The sequence below is a fragment of the Hemibagrus wyckioides genome, linkage group LG07, assembly GCF_019097595.1.
Source record: "Hemibagrus wyckioides isolate EC202008001 linkage group LG07, SWU_Hwy_1.0, whole genome shotgun sequence".
Lineage (NCBI taxonomy): Eukaryota > Metazoa > Chordata > Actinopteri > Siluriformes > Bagridae > Hemibagrus > Hemibagrus wyckioides.
In genome coordinates, this window is record NC_080716.1 from 7292996 (window position 1) to 7312496 (window position 19501).

The 19501-nt window shown below is 37.8% G+C and overlaps 1 protein-coding gene across 5 annotated transcripts in view; it reads right to left on the bottom strand.

The window, feature by feature from the left end:
* Nucleotides 1-19501, bottom strand: part of astn1 (astrotactin 1) — a 223908-nt gene that overhangs the window by 57704 nt on the left and 146703 nt on the right. For all 5 annotated transcript variants that reach the window (XM_058395830.1, XM_058395827.1, XM_058395829.1 and 2 more), the window contains 2 exons: nucleotides 8109-8213; nucleotides 6301-6489 (listed from right to left, as the gene is read on the bottom strand). In XM_058395830.1, the coding sequence (XP_058251813.1) occupies nucleotides 6301-6489; nucleotides 8109-8213 (294 nt within the window). The remainder of the gene's footprint in view (nucleotides 1-6300; nucleotides 6490-8108; nucleotides 8214-19501) is intronic.

Genomic DNA, 19501 nt, shown 5'->3' on the forward strand with positions numbered 1-19501 from the left:
ATTTGTTTTGTAGAAATGCTATTTGGGTTGTGTGTCCTCATTAATTCATGTGGGAGAGCTCTGCTTCAGCTCAGATCTTAAACACATTTTAATTTAGTAGGTTTCTAGTGGTATGGCAACATCTTATCTCTGTTGAATAAAAGCACTAGAATAAAATTTTTCATAGGGGGAACACACACAGCTTGTCTAAAAGTAGACCACTTTCAAAAGAAAATCTTGTAGAATAGCATTTATTCCAACAATTTGTTTCTATCAACCTTTCATTTCCATCACCTTGCATTTTCTCACTAGTGATATCCCTGCTGAAAAGCCCAGATGAGTCTGACTTGCTAGCAGCTGCCAAAACACAGGCCAAGCTGGTCATACAGGTATGATAAATTACTACCACTAATGTTACATCCTTGACCAGTTATATTTAAGAAAATAACACAACAATTTAAATCATTTAGACTAATAATAATAATAATAACAATAATAATAATAATAATAATAAACACTTGGTGATAAAATACAGTCTACCAGTTTAATCAGCTATGGTTGAGAGAGAGAGAGAGAGAGAGAGAGAGAGAGAGAGAGAGAGAGAGAAAGGTGGGTGTCTATGTGTCTACGTGATCATACTTCCTCTTTTACTGAGATACTGTGTACTTACGTGCCTCATCTGTTTTAACACTGATGAGGCATGCAGGCATAGTGAATGTATCCCCTTCGGTCATCGGAGTTTAATTTAGAGTTGGGCGAGTGTGAAGCAGCAGACCGCTCAAGCCACAAGATAATAGACATTACTTCAAATTACTGCAGGACAAAGAAGAACAACTTTTAACTAACACCACTCTATCAAACTCCTCCATCCGCTCTCTATGCAGATCAGCAGAGACACAGGAGCATGGAATGAAACTTATTTCCAAACCTTGGGACCCTGAGCAGCATGTGTGCTGAACATCTCATTCAAACGTTTCATCTTGTAACACTGAGCTGTGTGGGTGTGAGTATTATAGGAGAAATATGTACTGTATGTTTTCCCCTTTATCTCTGTGTTTGTCTTGAAGTAGCATTAGAGAAGCAATCGGATTTCAGGGATGGAGCGGCGAGGGCGTGGTCGAGCGTGAGTAGATGGAGAGGAGGCGAGCTGAACCTGCAGGTAACGTGTGATAATTCTCACCTGTGTCTCTTATCACCAATCTATTTATGTGCGTTTCTTTGTGCTTTCAGTTGTTGCCATAATGTGAGAGTGGCACAGCTGGCAGAACCTGCCACACACACACACACACACACAGACACTCTCACACTCCGCTGTGAAAGCCAGAAGCTAGTAGCGGCCCCTTTTCAGTAGGATTGTTTTTTTTATTTTTTTTTTGATGGAGTTGTTGAAGGTGCGCTGAAAAGCGCAGTGAAAAGAAACGAAAGCCTGAAGCTCAGCTAAAATTTTGTCTCCTGAGTCTTCCTCTGCACTTTAAACACTGGGGTTATACAAGAGAGCTGTAACTTTAATGCGGGCTTAAATTTTAATTGCTAAGATGAGTGTTTATTTCGAGTGCAGCTGTGGTTATAGCAAATAACTCGAAGTAACTCAGTTATCTCATATAGACTGGACTGTTTACACTGGACACTTAAACTAGGCACTTCTCTCTCATCCAGAGGCGATTCCAATACTACAATACAAGCATTTCTTCTGAAAAGGCATCAACTCCACGGACTATCAATTATTCTTCATACCTTTCCCCAGGCTGCTGTGACAATTAGGAGTCTCTTTATATAGAGTAAGTGTGATGAAAGGGTGCGACACTACAGATCCATACATGCTGCTGAGTGCGAGCAAAGGTAACATCTTGCTGAAAATATCTGTTCGTGCTGCTTTTAATTGTCTTGCACCTGAACACATAGTGCACATTTATCACCTCCAACAAGTGAACTCAAGGGAGCTTCTTTATGGCAGGCAAGGCACTGAGAGTATCCATCTTCTGATCATCTCACTCTCTCTCTCTCTCTCTCTCTCTCTCTCTTTCTCTCTCTCTCTTGTTAGTCAATTACAGCAAGACTGAGAAAAGATGAGACATTCTTGGAGCAGGCTATTACTGATTGCTAGTAGCTTGTATCAGTAATCTGCAGTGCTTTTGCTGGTGACCCTAAATTACCCCTAGGTGTGAATGAGGTGATTAAAGGTGTGTGCAATAGACTAGTGTCCTGTTTAGGGTGTATTCCAGGCTTCTCCTGCAACACAATAAAGTTCTTATGAATTATAAATGATAACTAAATCGTTAGAAATTATAAATTGTTATAAACAATTATAAATCTACTGTTTAGCAAAGTTTAGCAACCATTTTTTTTAAAACTTAGTGACCAGAGTGCCATATTTTTGGAGTAATAAGATAAGATAAGACAAAAAAACTGCTAAGGAAGATATTGCACATAATGTGATCCTGCACATGATGTGATACTGCACATGGTATGGTATTGCACATGATGTGATATTGTACACGGTATAGTATTGTACACGGTATAGTATTGTACACGGTATGGCATCGTACATGGTATGGTATTGGTATTGTTTAAACTTTATGTCTCTTTTAGGGGGAAAAGGCCTGCAGTCAGTTTTTCCAGATAAACAGAAGTTCTATCAAAGTGTAGTAAATGGTAAAAGATTACTGGTCCAATACTCATGATATATAAAACCATGCAATAATTCTGTTGAAAGTGAACAACCTGCAAAAAGTAAAAAGAGCATTCACACCTATTATGCCATTTTGTTTTCATTTTATTCTGATTTCTTCATGTATACTGTATTATCATTAAACTTTGATCCTGACCAGGCAGTATTCACTGCAAAATCACTTAAAGGTTTATACACAGTGCAGATTAGGTATAAATGTGTTAGATATTTTTACTTGTTTTGATTTGTAACTAAAATGTAACTAAAGGTTTATATACAGTTATTTTGTGTTATTAGTTATTAGATAAGTCTTTGTGGTGCCACCAATATTCTATACCACACTAGCTAAAATAATACTCTCACTGCATGGTTTAAGACCTGACTTATGATCAAATGTCACTGGGAATTTGTCTGTTTTTGCTGTTTCTGCTAAGTATATCAATGTCATATTAACAGGCTAAAAGAGCATTCAGCTCTGGAGCTTCTGTAGAGTGCCAAAGCTTTTCACTTGGGTTTTCACAAATCCACTCACACAAACACAAAAAACATAAGCATCCATGACAGCTTTTTTTCTTTAAAGAGTCTGGCTTGCTGATCAGAAGGTCAAGCCCTAGTACTACCAAGCTGCCACTGTTAGGCCCTTGAGCAAGGCCCTTAACCCTCTCTGCTCCAAGGGCACTGTATGGCTGACCCCGCGCTCTGACCCCAGCTTCATAACCAGCTGAGATATGCAAAGAAAAGAATTTCACTCGACTGTAATGTTTATGTGATGAATAAAGGCTTCTTATTCTTTTATCAGCTTTTGCTTGATCATTATTGATTTTACAGTTATGCTTTGCTCAATATTTTTGCCACTTACCTCATTTACTGAGAACACTGCACTCATGTCCAATCAATAGTTTTCAAACAAAAACGATTTCACACACACACACACACATACACACACACACACACACACAAGAGAACAATTAAAAGAACTGATTGTTTCTACTGTTATTCAGTGAGAGAGCAAACTGTTATACAGACAGTTAATGACTCTCGCAGGTATGAAGCAAACCAAACAGAACCTAATGAGATAATATGAAACAAAATATTTTACCTTTTTCCTTACTAAGTAGTCTGCATAATTTTCTGCAAATTCATCAAGATTACACCAAGGTTTTTCCTTTTCACCTGCATGAATCAGTATAAGGCAGGTGGACGGTGTCTCCCTCCACGTAGAAATCATGGCTGAGAGTAGAGCAGCAGTTCCCTAAGGGTTCATGTTATCTGGGCCGAGGGCAAGAGCACAAATCTCCAGCTAAGTCTCCAGTGAGCTCATTACCCACACCCAAAGACTGGGACCTTTTACTGAAGGACTCACATCTCTCTTTCTCTCTCTCTCTCTCTCTGTTCCAGGTGTTCTGACTCCCTTGACACTACGGTACAGTAGATGGTCCTATTTAAAAAAAAACCTCATGAAATGTCACTGAGGAATCTAAAATGACAAACATTAGCCATTAACAAGCTGAGGGGAAAAAAATCCCTTTGCTGATTTCTTAAACTTGCCTGACTTTCAACACCTAATAGTGTCCACGAACATGTCAAAGGCTGGCAAAATGAAGAATAATGGAGCGAGCAGGTAGGTAGGAAAACTCAATCATTTAATGCCATCTGTCACAAGCGAAAAGCTTTCTGTGAATTGCAAAAGCACAATGTCCTTGGGAAGAAGGAAAAGTGGTCGATTGGTGCAAAGGAAACAGTGGTGTGTGAGCTACTGGGTCGAAGCGGAGGAGGGAGGAGGGTCATTACTTATCCGCTTTTGTCTGAGACGTGAAAACAACCACAAGTGAAAAGATTGATGGCTCGGTGTGCCAGCAGTTCAACAAAACTCAACATTTTGAATGGCCAGGGAGTTCAGCTTACTTAAAGCTCTCTCATCTGTGAAATGTGAGGGAGCCTCGAGAAGAAAAAGAGTTAGATGCTCTTATCGCTGACTGTCACGCTACTAATTTGAGTTCCTTGCAAATAAACTAGAGGTTAAATACCGCACACAATACCATAAACAGAAAGAAAAAGGACAAACAGATCTAGGATTTTAGTGAAACTTGTTATCTGGGTAAGCTCTTCAAATCAGTGGTTCATCTGAAATATGAAAGAGCTATCTTATTTCTCTGTCCTTCATTATTTCTGCACTCACCTTGTAAGCATGTGTGCACAGGATTGCGCTGAAAGTGGGAAAGTGTCTCTTAAGGACTGGGGTAAGCTGGCAGGAGTTCAGATTCAGATGGGAAGCCAAATCATGCCCTGCCCTCTTTTATCGATTGAACAGCTGTAGCTAACCTCCCAAGAGCAGCGCTGGGGTTTAGTTCTCCTTCACTCCCACTCAGAACAAGCGGGACTGCACTCGCACCAAAACAATTCTGGGATTAAGCAGACCACTTTTCACTTCTCTTGTCAAGATGTGCCTCTTGAGTCATTTCTCAAAGTACATAAAATTGATTTAATGTCAGGCACCACTCAGATTTGTCCTTTACTGGTTTACAATACACTCAGTGCATGTCCTATTGTTTTAATTACCATGTTTTCTAACCATTAATGCAGATCAAATAAAAGACAGGGTACACTGTCTTGAACTATCAGCTTTGTACTATTATGTAAGAAACCTGGTAGGGTACGTTTGTCTCACGCAATGGCGGGGTCCGCTGTTTGTAGCGGATCATTTGATCTGCGTGATTTGGCACAGGTTTTACACGGATGCCCTTTCTGTCGCAACCCTCCCATTTTTATCTGGGCTTGGGACCGGCACTGAGAGTTAACTCTTCAGTGGCTGGATTGGCGCCCTGCCCAGAAATCTAACCCAAGCCGCGGCAATGAGAGCGCGGGATCCTGCCGAAGGACCACCAGGAGGCCTAGGGTACATAAATCTGTGATGTTTGGTATTATTTGAGAATGACTCAAATAAAATTTAAAGAGATATCTGAACACACTCAATACACACAGTGGGCCTCATTTATCAATGTTTTATATATAAATACCAATCACCTGTAATCGTGACCAAACAACGTAATCTCAGCACAGCTGAATTAATCTCATACACAAAGGTTCCTAAAAGATAATGCTCACTGAATCTTATAAAATGAAAACTAAATGACAAATTTGAGTACCTTCTAAGGAGTGCAGTAAATTGTGTGTTTGTGTTTCTCTCCATTAAAGAACTATTTTTTCTTTCAAGTCATTAATAATAAATATCTAGTTTTACAAAATTCTAATTAACTTTGTGTGTGCAGTTAAAAGAAATGTGATTTAAATGGTGTATATAAAAATCCAAAGCTAAAATTGTATAAAATTATCAATCTGTATATAAAGCAATAAAATATAAATTTGCTTTTATCCAGTTTAATAAATGAGATCTGATATTCTTAGTGAATTAAAGCTTTGCCATCTGTATTGCACTGAAATGGCAACAAATGTACAAATACTGTTGTTCATTAGTGCAGTCCTCTTTGGCTTCTGCATTATTTCTGCTTTCAGTATAGTATTTACTACACAAACATGTATGTTTATTGTTCTAATCTATCAGTAATGTATAGTAAGTCTACAAATGGCATTATTCTAAAGCAAGGCAGCAAAACAAATGAAACCACTGACTGTAACACGTATTTCCAGCTTACCTTTGCTGATGTCCTGATACTCGAGCCACAGCTGGCGCTGCACCTGCTTATTGGGGTACCAGATGGTGCAGGACTCCTCAAAGCCATACACCGCCTCCTGGACAAAATGATTCCCAAACTCCTTCAGAATGGACACGAAGTCGCTCCGCAATGTCGCACCATCCAAGGAATGGATGGCTGAACTGAAGGCTGAAGAAACGGAGAAATGAACTTCAATTATAGCAATTTTGAAATATCAGTCAAAAGTCAAAGCAAAATTAAGGCAAAACAAAAATTTTGAATCGTAAATTGCCTAGCATACATTTCTTTGTCTTTGGGTCAAACGGTTTTTAAAAAAAAAGTTACTGAATATTTTAAAACAACATGTCAAATCTTTATTACTCAGTGTTATGTGCAAAATAACATTATCTAGGGAAAAGAGGGCTGGCTACACAAACAAACACAAAACCCTGCAGACATCCATGTGCATGTGTGTGGGCTGTGCTTTTGACCTTTGAAAGAATGTCAACAATTGGGGAAAAAAAATCTACTCTTAACAAAGTAGTACTACACAAAACCAAAGTAGAATCAGTCAGACTGAGCAAGTTTCACTTCTGATCCCTACAGCATTTCTAGCATTTCTGAATCCATAGAGAATTATGACAAAAATGCATTTGTTGAAGCTAGAATTCATCTTCTTGTGGTGCTGAGCAAATTAAATAAATAAAAATGTAAGAAAATATTTAATTAAAGTAATATAAATAAATGAAAAGCCACAACAAATACAACACAATATTTTTGTGTCACGGAAAGCACAGCCCAGTCTAAGAGCATTGCGTGAACCAGCCAGAACTTACTCATGAAAAATGAATTCTTTCACTGTTAATGGGAAGCAGGAAGCATGGAGGGGAACCATTGCACATAATGAGGGAGAGGAAATAAAACTTTAGTGTCATTTAATAAAAGAATGGCAGAAAAGGATTTTGGAGATAAGAATTTGTACGTCAAACAAATGATTAACAAATGAAGCAAAAGAAATTTACTGATAATTCAAGAATAAATTGAAGTTCTTGTAGAAATTCAAATGTGCACAGGCTTAACTTCACTAACCGTTCATTAACACTCATCTGGCTTATTGGGTGAGCTCGAGGAAATCACATCAAACGCATAATGGCTCATCAGACTTACAAAAAAAAAAAAAAAAAATCAGGAGGAGAAATCCACTGAGGAATAGTCAAAGTCACACAGAGGATTCTGCCATGGCATTTAACCTACATGCAGCTGAATTTATCAATTCCCTTAGTCCAAAAACATCGAGAGAGCCCAAGATAATTTGTTAATTTAGAACAAAAAGTGCTATTTTAATTGTTGTGAAAGCCACCATTTGGTTAAAACGACCACATTTTCTCCACAGTTTAGTCACCTGACAATTTCCACCCACCAGCTAGCTCTCCTTCATCCTCCCTGGTTAGTGTCTGTCATATGATACTCCTCTGAGACGCATGAACCCAGCCGGAGCTGTCTGCCCTCTTCAGCATACATAGGCTTAATGTCATTCTGACTGACAGGAAGAGAGTATATACCATCACTTCTACATTTCTACACAAGTGTGCACTCATGGTTTCTGACCACAGATGGTTGGGGAATCATCAGGAGTCCAACAACAGGACAAATACTTTTCTGTTTTTCTAGAGCTTCTACCTGCTCTGATTATAAGCCACTTTTCTATCATGTGGTCTTGAGATCTTCACTTTCATGGTGTTCCATATAAAGAAAAGCGAACTGAAGAATGACCGGAGAAGAATGAGAGGTGTCGGAGTTAGGTTTACCTTGAGAGAGGGTCCACTGATTAAGCCTGACATGATACAAAATGGAACGAAGCTTCCAGTGCTGCACTAGAGGATATCCAGAAACTTCGCTGTAGTTCACCATCCCTGAAACACAAAACAATGCAAGTAAGTGGAGGGAAAATAAATCATAAGTTGTAGACTTTGACACAAATGCATTAGCAATGCTTTTGTTTAGAAAGCATACTGCTATTAGGTTTGTGACAGAACATTTTTCAGTTAGTTGCTAAATGTTTGAGTTGATTTTTAATGCTAAGCCACACAAACTGGGAAGCATGCAACTTTTTCCCCTTCTAACACCAGAAATTGAAATGGAATGCAGGAGCAGCTGTTACTCCTAACCTTGCTTGATTGGTTCAGCTCTTCATGCAGGCAATTCACAGCCTCCCTGAGAATCACACCCCGTTCTGCCGCTACTTGAAAATCACCACATTTGCATTTAGCCACATGAGAACATGCTTAAGCTTTAAAGGACTCAAAGTGCCTCTTGTCCTTTTTGCCTTGACTCTACAATCAGCAAAATGAGAAAATGAAAAAAAAAATAAAGCTTATGAACACCTTGAGGGACCTTTTCCCATAAAGAAGCCCATCTGGGATTCCCAACCAATAGGGCTTCAGGAACAGTCTAGTGTTATTATGTTTAGTATGTGTTACAGTGTTTAGAATGTGTTAAGTGTGCTTTATTGTGTTTAGACTAGTATGTGCTATTGTGTTTAATGTTATGTTAGTATGTTTAGTTTAAGTTATTGTATTAAGTCTAGTGTTAGTGTGTTTAGTCTAGTATGTGTTGTGTTTAGTCTAGTATGTGTTATTGTGTTTAGTCTAGTATGTGTTATTGTGTTTAGTCTAGTATGTGTTACTGTGTTTAGTCTAGTATGTGTGTTTAGTCTAGTATGTGTTACTGTGTTTAGTATGTGTTGTATTTGTATAAATCTGGGATTTGTTATCCATTTTAAATTGGAAGCAAACAGAAGGTTTTAGAATTTTGAAACATCTAAAACAAATAAAGTGATTGAATAACAAAATGATTGACTGACTATAGACCATCTGTTGTGGGTAACACATTATGAATAGAAGATGCAGCATTACAAATTTCTATAAACGAAAAACATAGCTGCACGTGTCATTCATCATTCAGTAGACGAGACCTGTCACTGCTCTGCTGCAAGCGAAATAGTAACTTCTCTTCTCACACGCTGCCATATGTAGGTGCGGCTGAAGTGATCAATCATATCGTCTCCTGTAGCAACTGTCAGCCTCTTGCATGCCACACAAGGCACTACGGCCATACATCAATTTAGTCCGGCATCATGTTTACCACATCTGGAGGCTTGCATGGGCCATCATGCACCCAGCACTGAGCACAGTAACCTCATTCAGGTTTATGGCATTGCAAACTCAAGCTGACATGTATTTAGAAGCAAGGCAAATACTGACAGGCACTGAAAGCGGTGAAACAATCCTCTGAACATTAAAAATGTTGTTTTTCTGTATAGATTTCACATCCAAGCAAAAAAAGATGGATTTTCATAAATAAGCACTGGCTGAAAAGTATTAAAAAATAAATCTGCAAGCTTGAACATCAGCACCTGACATATTGGACAATCAGGTCTGAATTGTACTTAATGCAATAATTGCTCTGGCGTAATTCCTGGGGTTTGTTTCTATCCACATATTTCATACAAATTTAGAATCTGTATAGACGAAATATGCAATAAATGGTAGTGCACAAATATTTTTTGAATAAATGATAAATAGCAGTATAAACAGCTGTATGTTTCATTCTTAATGAGTCCAATACTCTTTCCTCAGTGCTGCTTCAAGAAACCAGTAAAACCTTTTTTTTAACCTTTTAATATTTTAGGGTCCATGTTTGCCACTGATTCATAGTCAAAGCTGTCTATAATCACATATGAAAGGTTTTATGTATAACTTAAATCATGAAATCTGTCCAGTAAACCAATTTTACCATTTTAAGTCATTTTCAAAGGACAATAAAATAGCTGCAGACATATATATATATATATATATATATATATATATATATATATATATATATATATATATATATATATATATATAAAATCAAATCAAATACATATAATATATAAAATCAAATACATTTACATGAATGCATTTTTAAAAATAGTATTTAAATAGGATTTTTTCTGAATGTGCTGTGGAAGGAAAGCTCTGACAGCATCAACAATGTACCCCACTTTCAGGTTTTTGCCAGGATTTATGAGTATATACTTATTTTATAAGTACCATGGTTCAGAGACATTTAATTTAGTCTTTTGTTTTTCCCACCAATAAAGTGCAAAATAACCTCATCTGGTTTACATTTGAGTTGTTTAAGTAACTGATTCTGCTGCTTGCTTGGATGTCTCTGGCTCCTCAGGTTCATTCTAGTACAATTTACTGAAGGTTAAGCATTGCTTCAATTGAGGAAAAACACACAACAGTTTCAGACTGGGCACTGACTATGGAAAGCCGTTGGGTGTTTGCTTAACTATCGGACTTTTATCTTTATCCTGATTTGTTTCAGAATTGTGAATATAAGCAGTAAAAATGTAAATCAATTTACATGACTCTTTTTGCTACCTTTTCCGGATATGGGCAAAAGGATACAGACTGCATTTCTGCATTTCTCGTGTTCTTTTACCCTGTTAGCGCTCTGACAGAGTGCACATATTTGATAAATAAGGTCTTAAATGCATCCTCGCGCAGAATGCTCTCACTGAGAGCCTCTCGCTTAGATCCATCTAAAACGGAAAAGATGCATTTGCCCCCATGGAGCACCCTGGCATTTGTGCAGCACATGTCACTGTTAGGATTAATAACAAGCTCCCAACACAGTACACACCCTCGTTTTCTCTTCTCTCAGCTAAAATCCACAGGCCTCTCTCCTTTTTTTTACCCTTTGGGCTCTGTGCTCTTGCCTGACAGAATGATTAATACTAGCAAACTTCACCTTGCAAACACAAGTTCAGGGGCTGAAGACACAAATCTGCCAGTCAGTGGTGGCATCGTTAAAGGCTGAGCTGAGCTCTGAACGTCCAACTGGGAAAAAAGAGGTACTGTTGATGGATAGACGTATACACACCCAGCCACACACAAGCATATGCTGAGAGGCTGACGAAATCCTGGATATGAAATTGATTCAGCACTGTGCACACATGTCGATGACATGCAACCAAAGAGTCCATAAGTCACCATGGCACCAAATCCACCCATTTAAAGTCTTTGCAATGGAAGATGGCTGATAGCAGTCCTCAAATGGCTCATGAAAGACCATTAACCGATGTAGCCCATGTCCCATTTCACCCTTGGATGAGTTGAAGAATGGAGACGCAGGAAGAAAATGATAGTACTGAGCAACTTGGGCCTAACTTTTGTTCACTAAGTTAATAGAAGAGAAATGGCAATACTGTGCAGGAAGCTCATCATCAGGAAGAAGACAAGTAGCATAAACATGTGGGCTGTTTAACAACATAAGTAATGTGGGCTCTGACAAAACATTGACATACATAGCTGTAATTTCTTTAGCTTCATATCTAGACTATGTAAAAATGACACACAACCCACCATGGTGTTCAGGATAATTCTCCACAAAGGAGTGTTGATAAATTATAAAAGAAGAACATTCACACATTTTAACCATTTATAATTCTATTTAATGTTATAGATATCCACAAATCCACAAATCAAGTTACCTGCAGTTTCCATCATATTTTACATTACAGCAGGTATAAACAGTCACTCCAGAGTCTACTACTATTATTATTATCTTCTCTGTCTTGAAGTTAATAAGACAAAAAATGCAGCTTGTCATGTTACTGAGAAACCAGAAAGCATAAACTCCTATGTCCTTAAGTCCTTCCTGCGGAAAATGAACTGACAGTTACAAAGACTCTTTACGGTAAACGTCTCATTGCTGATGCACAGCATCTGACTTTGACAATAAGGCAGCTACACTGCTAACTAGAACCAGAAGTGAACACATCACTCCTATCTTATACACATGGCATTGCAGTGCAGTACCTGAGCAAATTTTTGGTTTTAAGATCTGCCATGCCAAACTCGATCAAACGTTGCAGGCTATCTGTTGGTAGCTCAAGTGGTAACAACTACATAAAAAAGGGCAGAGCCCTTATGGAAAGGCTACCAGTTAGTGTTCAGGACTCAGACATAGTCTCAGTTTTAAGTCCAGGCTGAAAACACATTTTTTTAGTCAAGCTTTCTATGTATATTTTTTTCTCAGGTAAAGGAGCAGGTCTGGATGGTCCATGGGCATAGATTGTTTGGTGAACTGGGATGTTTGGATATTTGCATCCAGCCAACCTGCCTCTCCCTTTTAGTTATGCTGTCATAGCTAGCTTTGCTGGAGTCCAAGCCACAAAACCAAATATTGTCTCTCTCTCTCTCTCTCTCTCTCTCTCTCTCTCTCTCTCTCTCACTCACTCTCTCTCTCTATATATATATGTTAAAACACTATACAAATAAAACTCTGTATTGAACTGGACTGTATTTAAATTAAGGCATAATTGTTATTTTATGGTCTAGAATTTCTGGAGTTTTCCATCTGTGTTCACACAGTGTAGCATTCTGCATCTTTCTGTATCAATGCAAAACACTTCATATTTTAAGTTATTTATAAGAGTTAAGTTTTATTTATAAGAGTTTAAATTAGGTTGACTTTAGGCATTGTAAAGCTTTTTAGATTGCTTGAGTCAACATTAAACAGATCAAAGAAATGAAACACCACCACTAATCTCCAAAAGGCTGGGTCGATTTTTACTTCATTATTTAAAATGTATGAAAAATTTTAAACTTATTCTGGCAAAAAAAAAAAGATTTTAAATCCAATCAGCACATATCTCCGCATCTCTTCTTTGTGTACAGAGTTACAGTATAGAGGAGACACTGCTCAAGTCCAAGGTGACACACTTTTTCATGTGGACAGAGCATGTCAGTGTCTCGAGGCATCTCAGCAGACTCATAGCTTAGAGCTGGGCTGGTCACTGGGCCATATGCTGGCATTTTAATTGAGAGGGACTTTGGGAGAGGGACTTTGTGCCAACAGTATGAATCACTGCCAGTCACAGCCACGTCAGTGTTCAACCTCAATCTGGCTCCTGACCAAGAGACAAGAGCAGATTCCTGACATCCATAAGGAGGAAATGAGCTGGACTGATCTAATAGTATTTCTGTAATGCTTCCAGACCTATTCTCTTCTCTCCATTCTCTTTCAAATTAGGTGTGAGATAAAAGATTTACAATGGCCATATTTTTTTAATCAAAGTTGTGTATAGCCAAATCTGATTGCAGATTTCTGATCGGTTTCATTATTCATCATCATCATTTGCCATATCTGAATGATTGAACTTTTTAACAAGCTGAAAAAAAATTAATTAAATAAATATAGTATAAACTAAATATAAAATGATATTTATACTAATAAAATACTAATATACTAATAATCTAAATCATTATCTAGTTTAATATAAATCGGTATCATCAACAGCTAATGTTGCTCATCACAATTCTACACACAGAAACATCATCCTGAGATGTAAGTAATGCGCTTCGGTGTCAAAATGTTATTTGCATTTGCAAATGGGAGGCAGAATGAGTAAATGTGAATCTTTATCAGCTCATTAGTCCTGCAACAGAGTAAAAGTCCACAAGATATTACAAAATTTCATGTCTAACGCACCAGACTTTCAGCATTTTATTTATTTATTTATTCATTTCATTTTTTTGGTAGTCTTCTTTTACTCACCAATATTTCAAAAATGAAACTTCAATTAAACATGAAACCAGTTAATTGTGAACTAGTGAACAAAACAAATGAATAAAAACCTAGTAATAAGAGTTCCCATAAACTGACTTCCTGCTGCAAGATCCTGAAGAGCAAAAGAGAAACACGTGCGCTATGTCATCTGAAGATTGCATCTTTGAATCCAGAAGACGCCACGTACCCTCTCTTCCCCATCAATCAGTGTCACCTGTGAGCCTGCATGCATGTGCTGGGCAGCACTTTCCTCTGATTGTGTTACATTGCCATGTAACGCACCACAAGCAGCAGTTTGAAATGATACGGTCGGCAGCTTCGCGTGTCTTGATGGGAACAGGTGTCAGCCTTCACCCCCTTGGGAAGGTAGATATATGATAGGGTAGAACTGGCTGGAGGATGGGAATTGGGAAAAAAAACTACCTGCTGGAAAAGTGGTATACCTGATTTTGGCTTCACAAACTTTTAAAACTTTCTTTTTATTTGCAGCAATGTCAATAATGAAAAAAACTTACCGAGCTTCACATGATATTTTACTTTCTCCATTTGAATCACTCATTCTTTCTTAGATCTTCTTCATATCTTAAATAACCAGCTGAATGCAATCCTTTTAACGGCTTAGTATTGCAGTACCTGAATAAATCAGGTCATGTAAATTAGCTATGTACATGGAGGTAAATTATGCTGTGCTGCAGACATATGACATTAATTCAAAGACACCTGGGTGGGAGTTTACGTCCACACGGCTGAAGCGGATTCTTCACCTGCATTCAAATCGCTCCTCGCTGTGATGTTATATGACAGATTTATGAAACAGACACCGATTTGTATTACAGCAAACTGTGTAGAAAACAGTGCTTGCTTCTGTACATCGTTACTGAATAGATCTGATCTCGATACAATGCTTATTGGTTAACATTATCTGCGTATAAATACATTTGAACACTTCCTTTAATGCCATAGCACAATACAGCAGCCGTGCAGTAATTAAGTCATTTGGTTATTTGGAGCACAGAAACCACTATCTTAAAAGCAATACATTATATTTCATTATTATATATACAGCAACAATGCCACAGTCAAAGTCACAGAGATTATATTTTTCTCATTATGATGTTTGATAGAAATCTTAGTTATGCATATAAGAATCTAAAATTTCTACAATGGTGTAGCTTAACAGTAATGCTTGGGTAAGCGAGCTGTTCACAGATGCTTCGATGTCATTTCCACGGATGCTTGCGGTGACAGGCAGCACCATGGCCACCTTTAAGAACTGCAGGCCCCATGCTGCGGCACCCACTGTATTAATTATCACTTCTAATGTTGTCAGCTAATTAATTGACGTTTACTGCAGGAATTGGCTCTGGCAATTCGCTGCAATTAATCAGTGTCAAAGAATAAATTAAACCCCAAATGCGATTACCATTGAGAGTGGCAAAAATGTTGAATATTAATAGAGGCTGGTCCTTTTTATACCCATAAACGTGGCACAACATACAAAGTCCAGTATCATTTTTCTTCCGATACCGCTGTCCGGAATGTGTATAGGCACAACTGTAAACTGCATCATGTCTAAATAATAATCATTATATGTGTAATCTTTTTGTCATGTTTAATCCCATCCATTCATTTACACAAGAAGCTTTAAAGCCATTAGCAGAGAAGATTGCGCAAATTTATGCAGCGTGTGGTGGACTGCTGCATCAAATTCCACTTGTTTATTAACATAGTAATTATCTTGCAAGCTAGGAAAGCTGTTCGGCTCAGTTAGTAAAACAAGATCGCTGAATACATGGCAACCGAGATCTCTAATTGCCCTGGCAACAGCGCTGTGTTTTCTGTTTGTTTCTTTCCAAAAACTGGTGACAGACGGATGGGGGACACCGAGTGAAAGTCGGAATATTGGCAGTGAGCTTCCAAATTGCAGCCTAGTGTAATTTCTATAACGAATAAGCTCTTTAAATGATTGATCCCATTATACAATTACTGTAGCTGTACATTCAACACAGGTTTAATGTTTAAACAAAAAATAATCATTCATTAAATTAACACAAATATATAGTGAAGCTGTTATGTAGCACTAGAAAAAATAATATTCCTTAAAAATGCACAATGAGAGTGAATTAATGACTTGGGAAAGCACAATTATTAGAGATTGTAAATAAATTGACAAAACAATGAAGATATAATATTTTCAACTTCAAAATATTACAGAAACAAAAAGAAAAATCTCATTTGAGGAATAGGAGGGATTTTGAGCGGCTTGAGTTTAAAAAATCAAAAATCAAAAGATAGAGAGAGAGAGAGATTCATTGTTGTCATGAAATGGATGCCACCAGCAGGTTCGGAGCGACTATCATGCCCTAAAGGCGTGACCTTCCGTCTCAGTACCAATTACAGCCACCGCTAATAAAATATAGATTTTTCTTTCCTGTCTCTCCAATGCCATATCTGAACTAAGTGTCACAAGGTGCCACAAAAACACCCCAGAGGAACTAACTGTCAGAGTACGGAAAGATCAATTGTTTTTATTATAGAGGTACACCAGTTATGACTGATGGTAAGTATATATATTACTCAAACTTTGTCAGTTCATACAGCCAATCCCAGATCTTCAGCTTGACATGTTCATTAATTTTTAAATTTACTTCTATATATTTTTATTTCTGTTCTAGTTTTAGAAACACTATAGTATAGTAAAAATAGTATTGTGTTTGTGTTTTTTAAACAGAACTTTACATCTACATATTTATTAAATCTAATAATCTGAGAAAAATGACTTACTGTGTGTATCTTTTCTTACACTCTTATTTTTATAGACAGAATGCAGCGAGCTGCAAAATCCCATGAGAAATTCAAGTACAGGAAACCATTCACCACATCAAAAAAAAATTATTATTATTAATAATAACAATAATAATAATAATCATAATAATCCTTGCATGTATGCACATGCTCAAGTCTTACATATATGCCACAACTTCCTGAGTATAAGATTATGTTTGATTTACTATACATAATGAACCCTAATGCTGCCAGATGTAATAGCCAGTACACAGTCATTTCGTCTGACCATAACTTTGTATCGCATCACTTTATCATTTTTATGACCTGTGGCTGCATCTGTATCAATTACTTCAAAGTTAAAAACTCATGGTGTGTTAAACGTGCACTTCCCATCAGCGGAGGAAACAACAGTAAAAGTCATTCTGTAGATCTATTCGAGTGGATCCAGTCTATCAGACAAAACGCATGGTCACTTTTAAAGATCAAATTTGTGATCAAATGTTCCTTCGAAGGAATTTTTAAAAATTTGAGTCTTGTCACTTTCATTCTTTCTCCAATAGACACAGTCAGTAGTTTGCTAGCAAATTCTTCCAAAGTTGTCAAAAAAGTCCTTAGTCAGCCATTTGTTTTCCAACTCAACCAACAGTTCTCTTCCTTTTGCAATGATCAGTGACATCTCTGCACTTAGAGCTCTTTGTAATGCAGCAGTTCTCTTTAACACAGGTCATACACAGGAAGAGAGAGCCCATTTTTTACTTTCTCATAAGCAGACCACAATTAAACACTGTGATCGCACTGAGATTTCACTCCAAATCCAAGGTCACGAGCAGCAATCAATGAATTCAGCAAGCTTGCAGAAGATCCCACGACTTTTCACATCTCAGCAGGAATGTGTTTGGCATCTTTAGGCTTCCTACATGCTTTCCAATTAAATCAAGATGTATTTGCCTTTCAAAGTCTCTCTCCCGTTCCCTCCTCCCCCCACCGGAATAATTGATGGAACGCTCAGGTATATGATGAATCACTTCCAAGCCAAATATGAATAGAAAGATAAATGTGTTGCTCTTCGAGGGCCGTGAGGATAGACTCGAGGAGTTGCTGACACAGTGACAAATACACTGACCATGGCACGGAACTGCCCAAACCAGCAAGGGGGGGAAGCTCAAAGCTGCACCACATCGCCAACTCGGATCCAATTCATTTAGCTAGTGGCAAAATTTTGGCGAGCTGTTTGTTGGCACTAACAAAGCAGTATGCTATTGTGGCAGGGGAGACCATTAAGGTCAGGGGAGAAATCTAACGGAATAATGAGTTAATGAGCAAAGTATTTTAGGCTTTAATGTGTAATTTAACCAGACTCTTATGTCATCTGTTCTGCTTTATAGAAAGCCTTAGTGTTTTTATTTTCCAGCAAGGACTAAAATAACACTAGTCCCACCAGCATTTATGCATTTAAATAAAGCAGAATTGTTATTATTGGGTGTGTCAGGAAACCTGGGAGGATAGCTCACACACCCAATAATACCAAGACTTGCAAAAAGCTGTTGTTACTAAGAAAAGCACACTGCAGCTTGTACTCTGAGACTATGCTCTTAACTTACTGTTAATGTCGTACACATGACTAATGTAGCACATTTAATGGATAATTTGTAAGAAGCACTGTTCAGGGAGCATCAGGAATAGGAGCTATTGGGCTCTGAGGGCTCATGAGCATGACCACCTGCCTCTTCCCCTGGAGGCCTCAGTTAGACCATATATGGATAAATCTCCACTTCACCACCATGGCTAAAGGGCCTTAGGTACTTCAGCAAGATGCTTCCATTTTCACAGCTTTAAATGTCTCATGGAAGTGGGTACCATCCTCAGCTCCTATAACCATTAGCACCATTATTAATCCATGTGTTAAAATGATCCATTAATTTCTGTTAAAAGTGGAAAAACGCTTAAAATGCATTTCTTCACCGCCAAACATTACACAATTATATATATATTTGCACCTCTGTGTTCGACCTTAATTCATTCCAAAAGTCTGGTCGAATATCGATTTGGTCAAAAACCGAATTATTTTTCACCATAGGAGATAATGTAAAACGAATTAATCTGTTTTAATTAAACTCGATGGTTGATCTCACAACTTTTCTCTTGGCAACACTGATGCCTGATTTACCCTTTTTCGGAGACATGGCTACTGAAATTATACCACAAACGAAAGCGTGGCGTTATAACACAAGCACTCACAGATGATGCTTTCAGAACAGATGACCCGCGTAAACTGCTTCATCTCTATTGTCTACGCCAGGGTACACAGCATGGGAAGCGTGTGCGGCATGGGCGTTGCTAGGCCATTTTCAGGGGGGCTTTAACATTTTTACTCAGCCCCCAAAAGCGTTTCTCCATAAACTGTACACAAATTAGTGATCGCCTCAGTCCCCTTTAAATTTCATATGAAAACAGCGGCAGATTTCAGCTCTTCCCCATCTTTCAGTGCGTTCTTCAATCCACAGACCGCGGCGTCACAGAGCGAATATCAGAGGACAAGTGTGTGTGTGTGTGTGTGTATGATCAGGAAGACTCGTATTTGGCTTTTTCAGTACTCAAATTTTATACACATCTATGCAATACCGTGGAATGCTGCAATAAGTTTACCATCCTACCCTGTTAGTCAAACCTTTTTTTTATTTTATTTTATTTATTTATTTATTTATTTATTTATTTATTTTTTACTACTATTCCCTCATCCCCCCTAAAATGAAAATTCGTTATTCGATATTCATTGCAATCCTGTATGAAA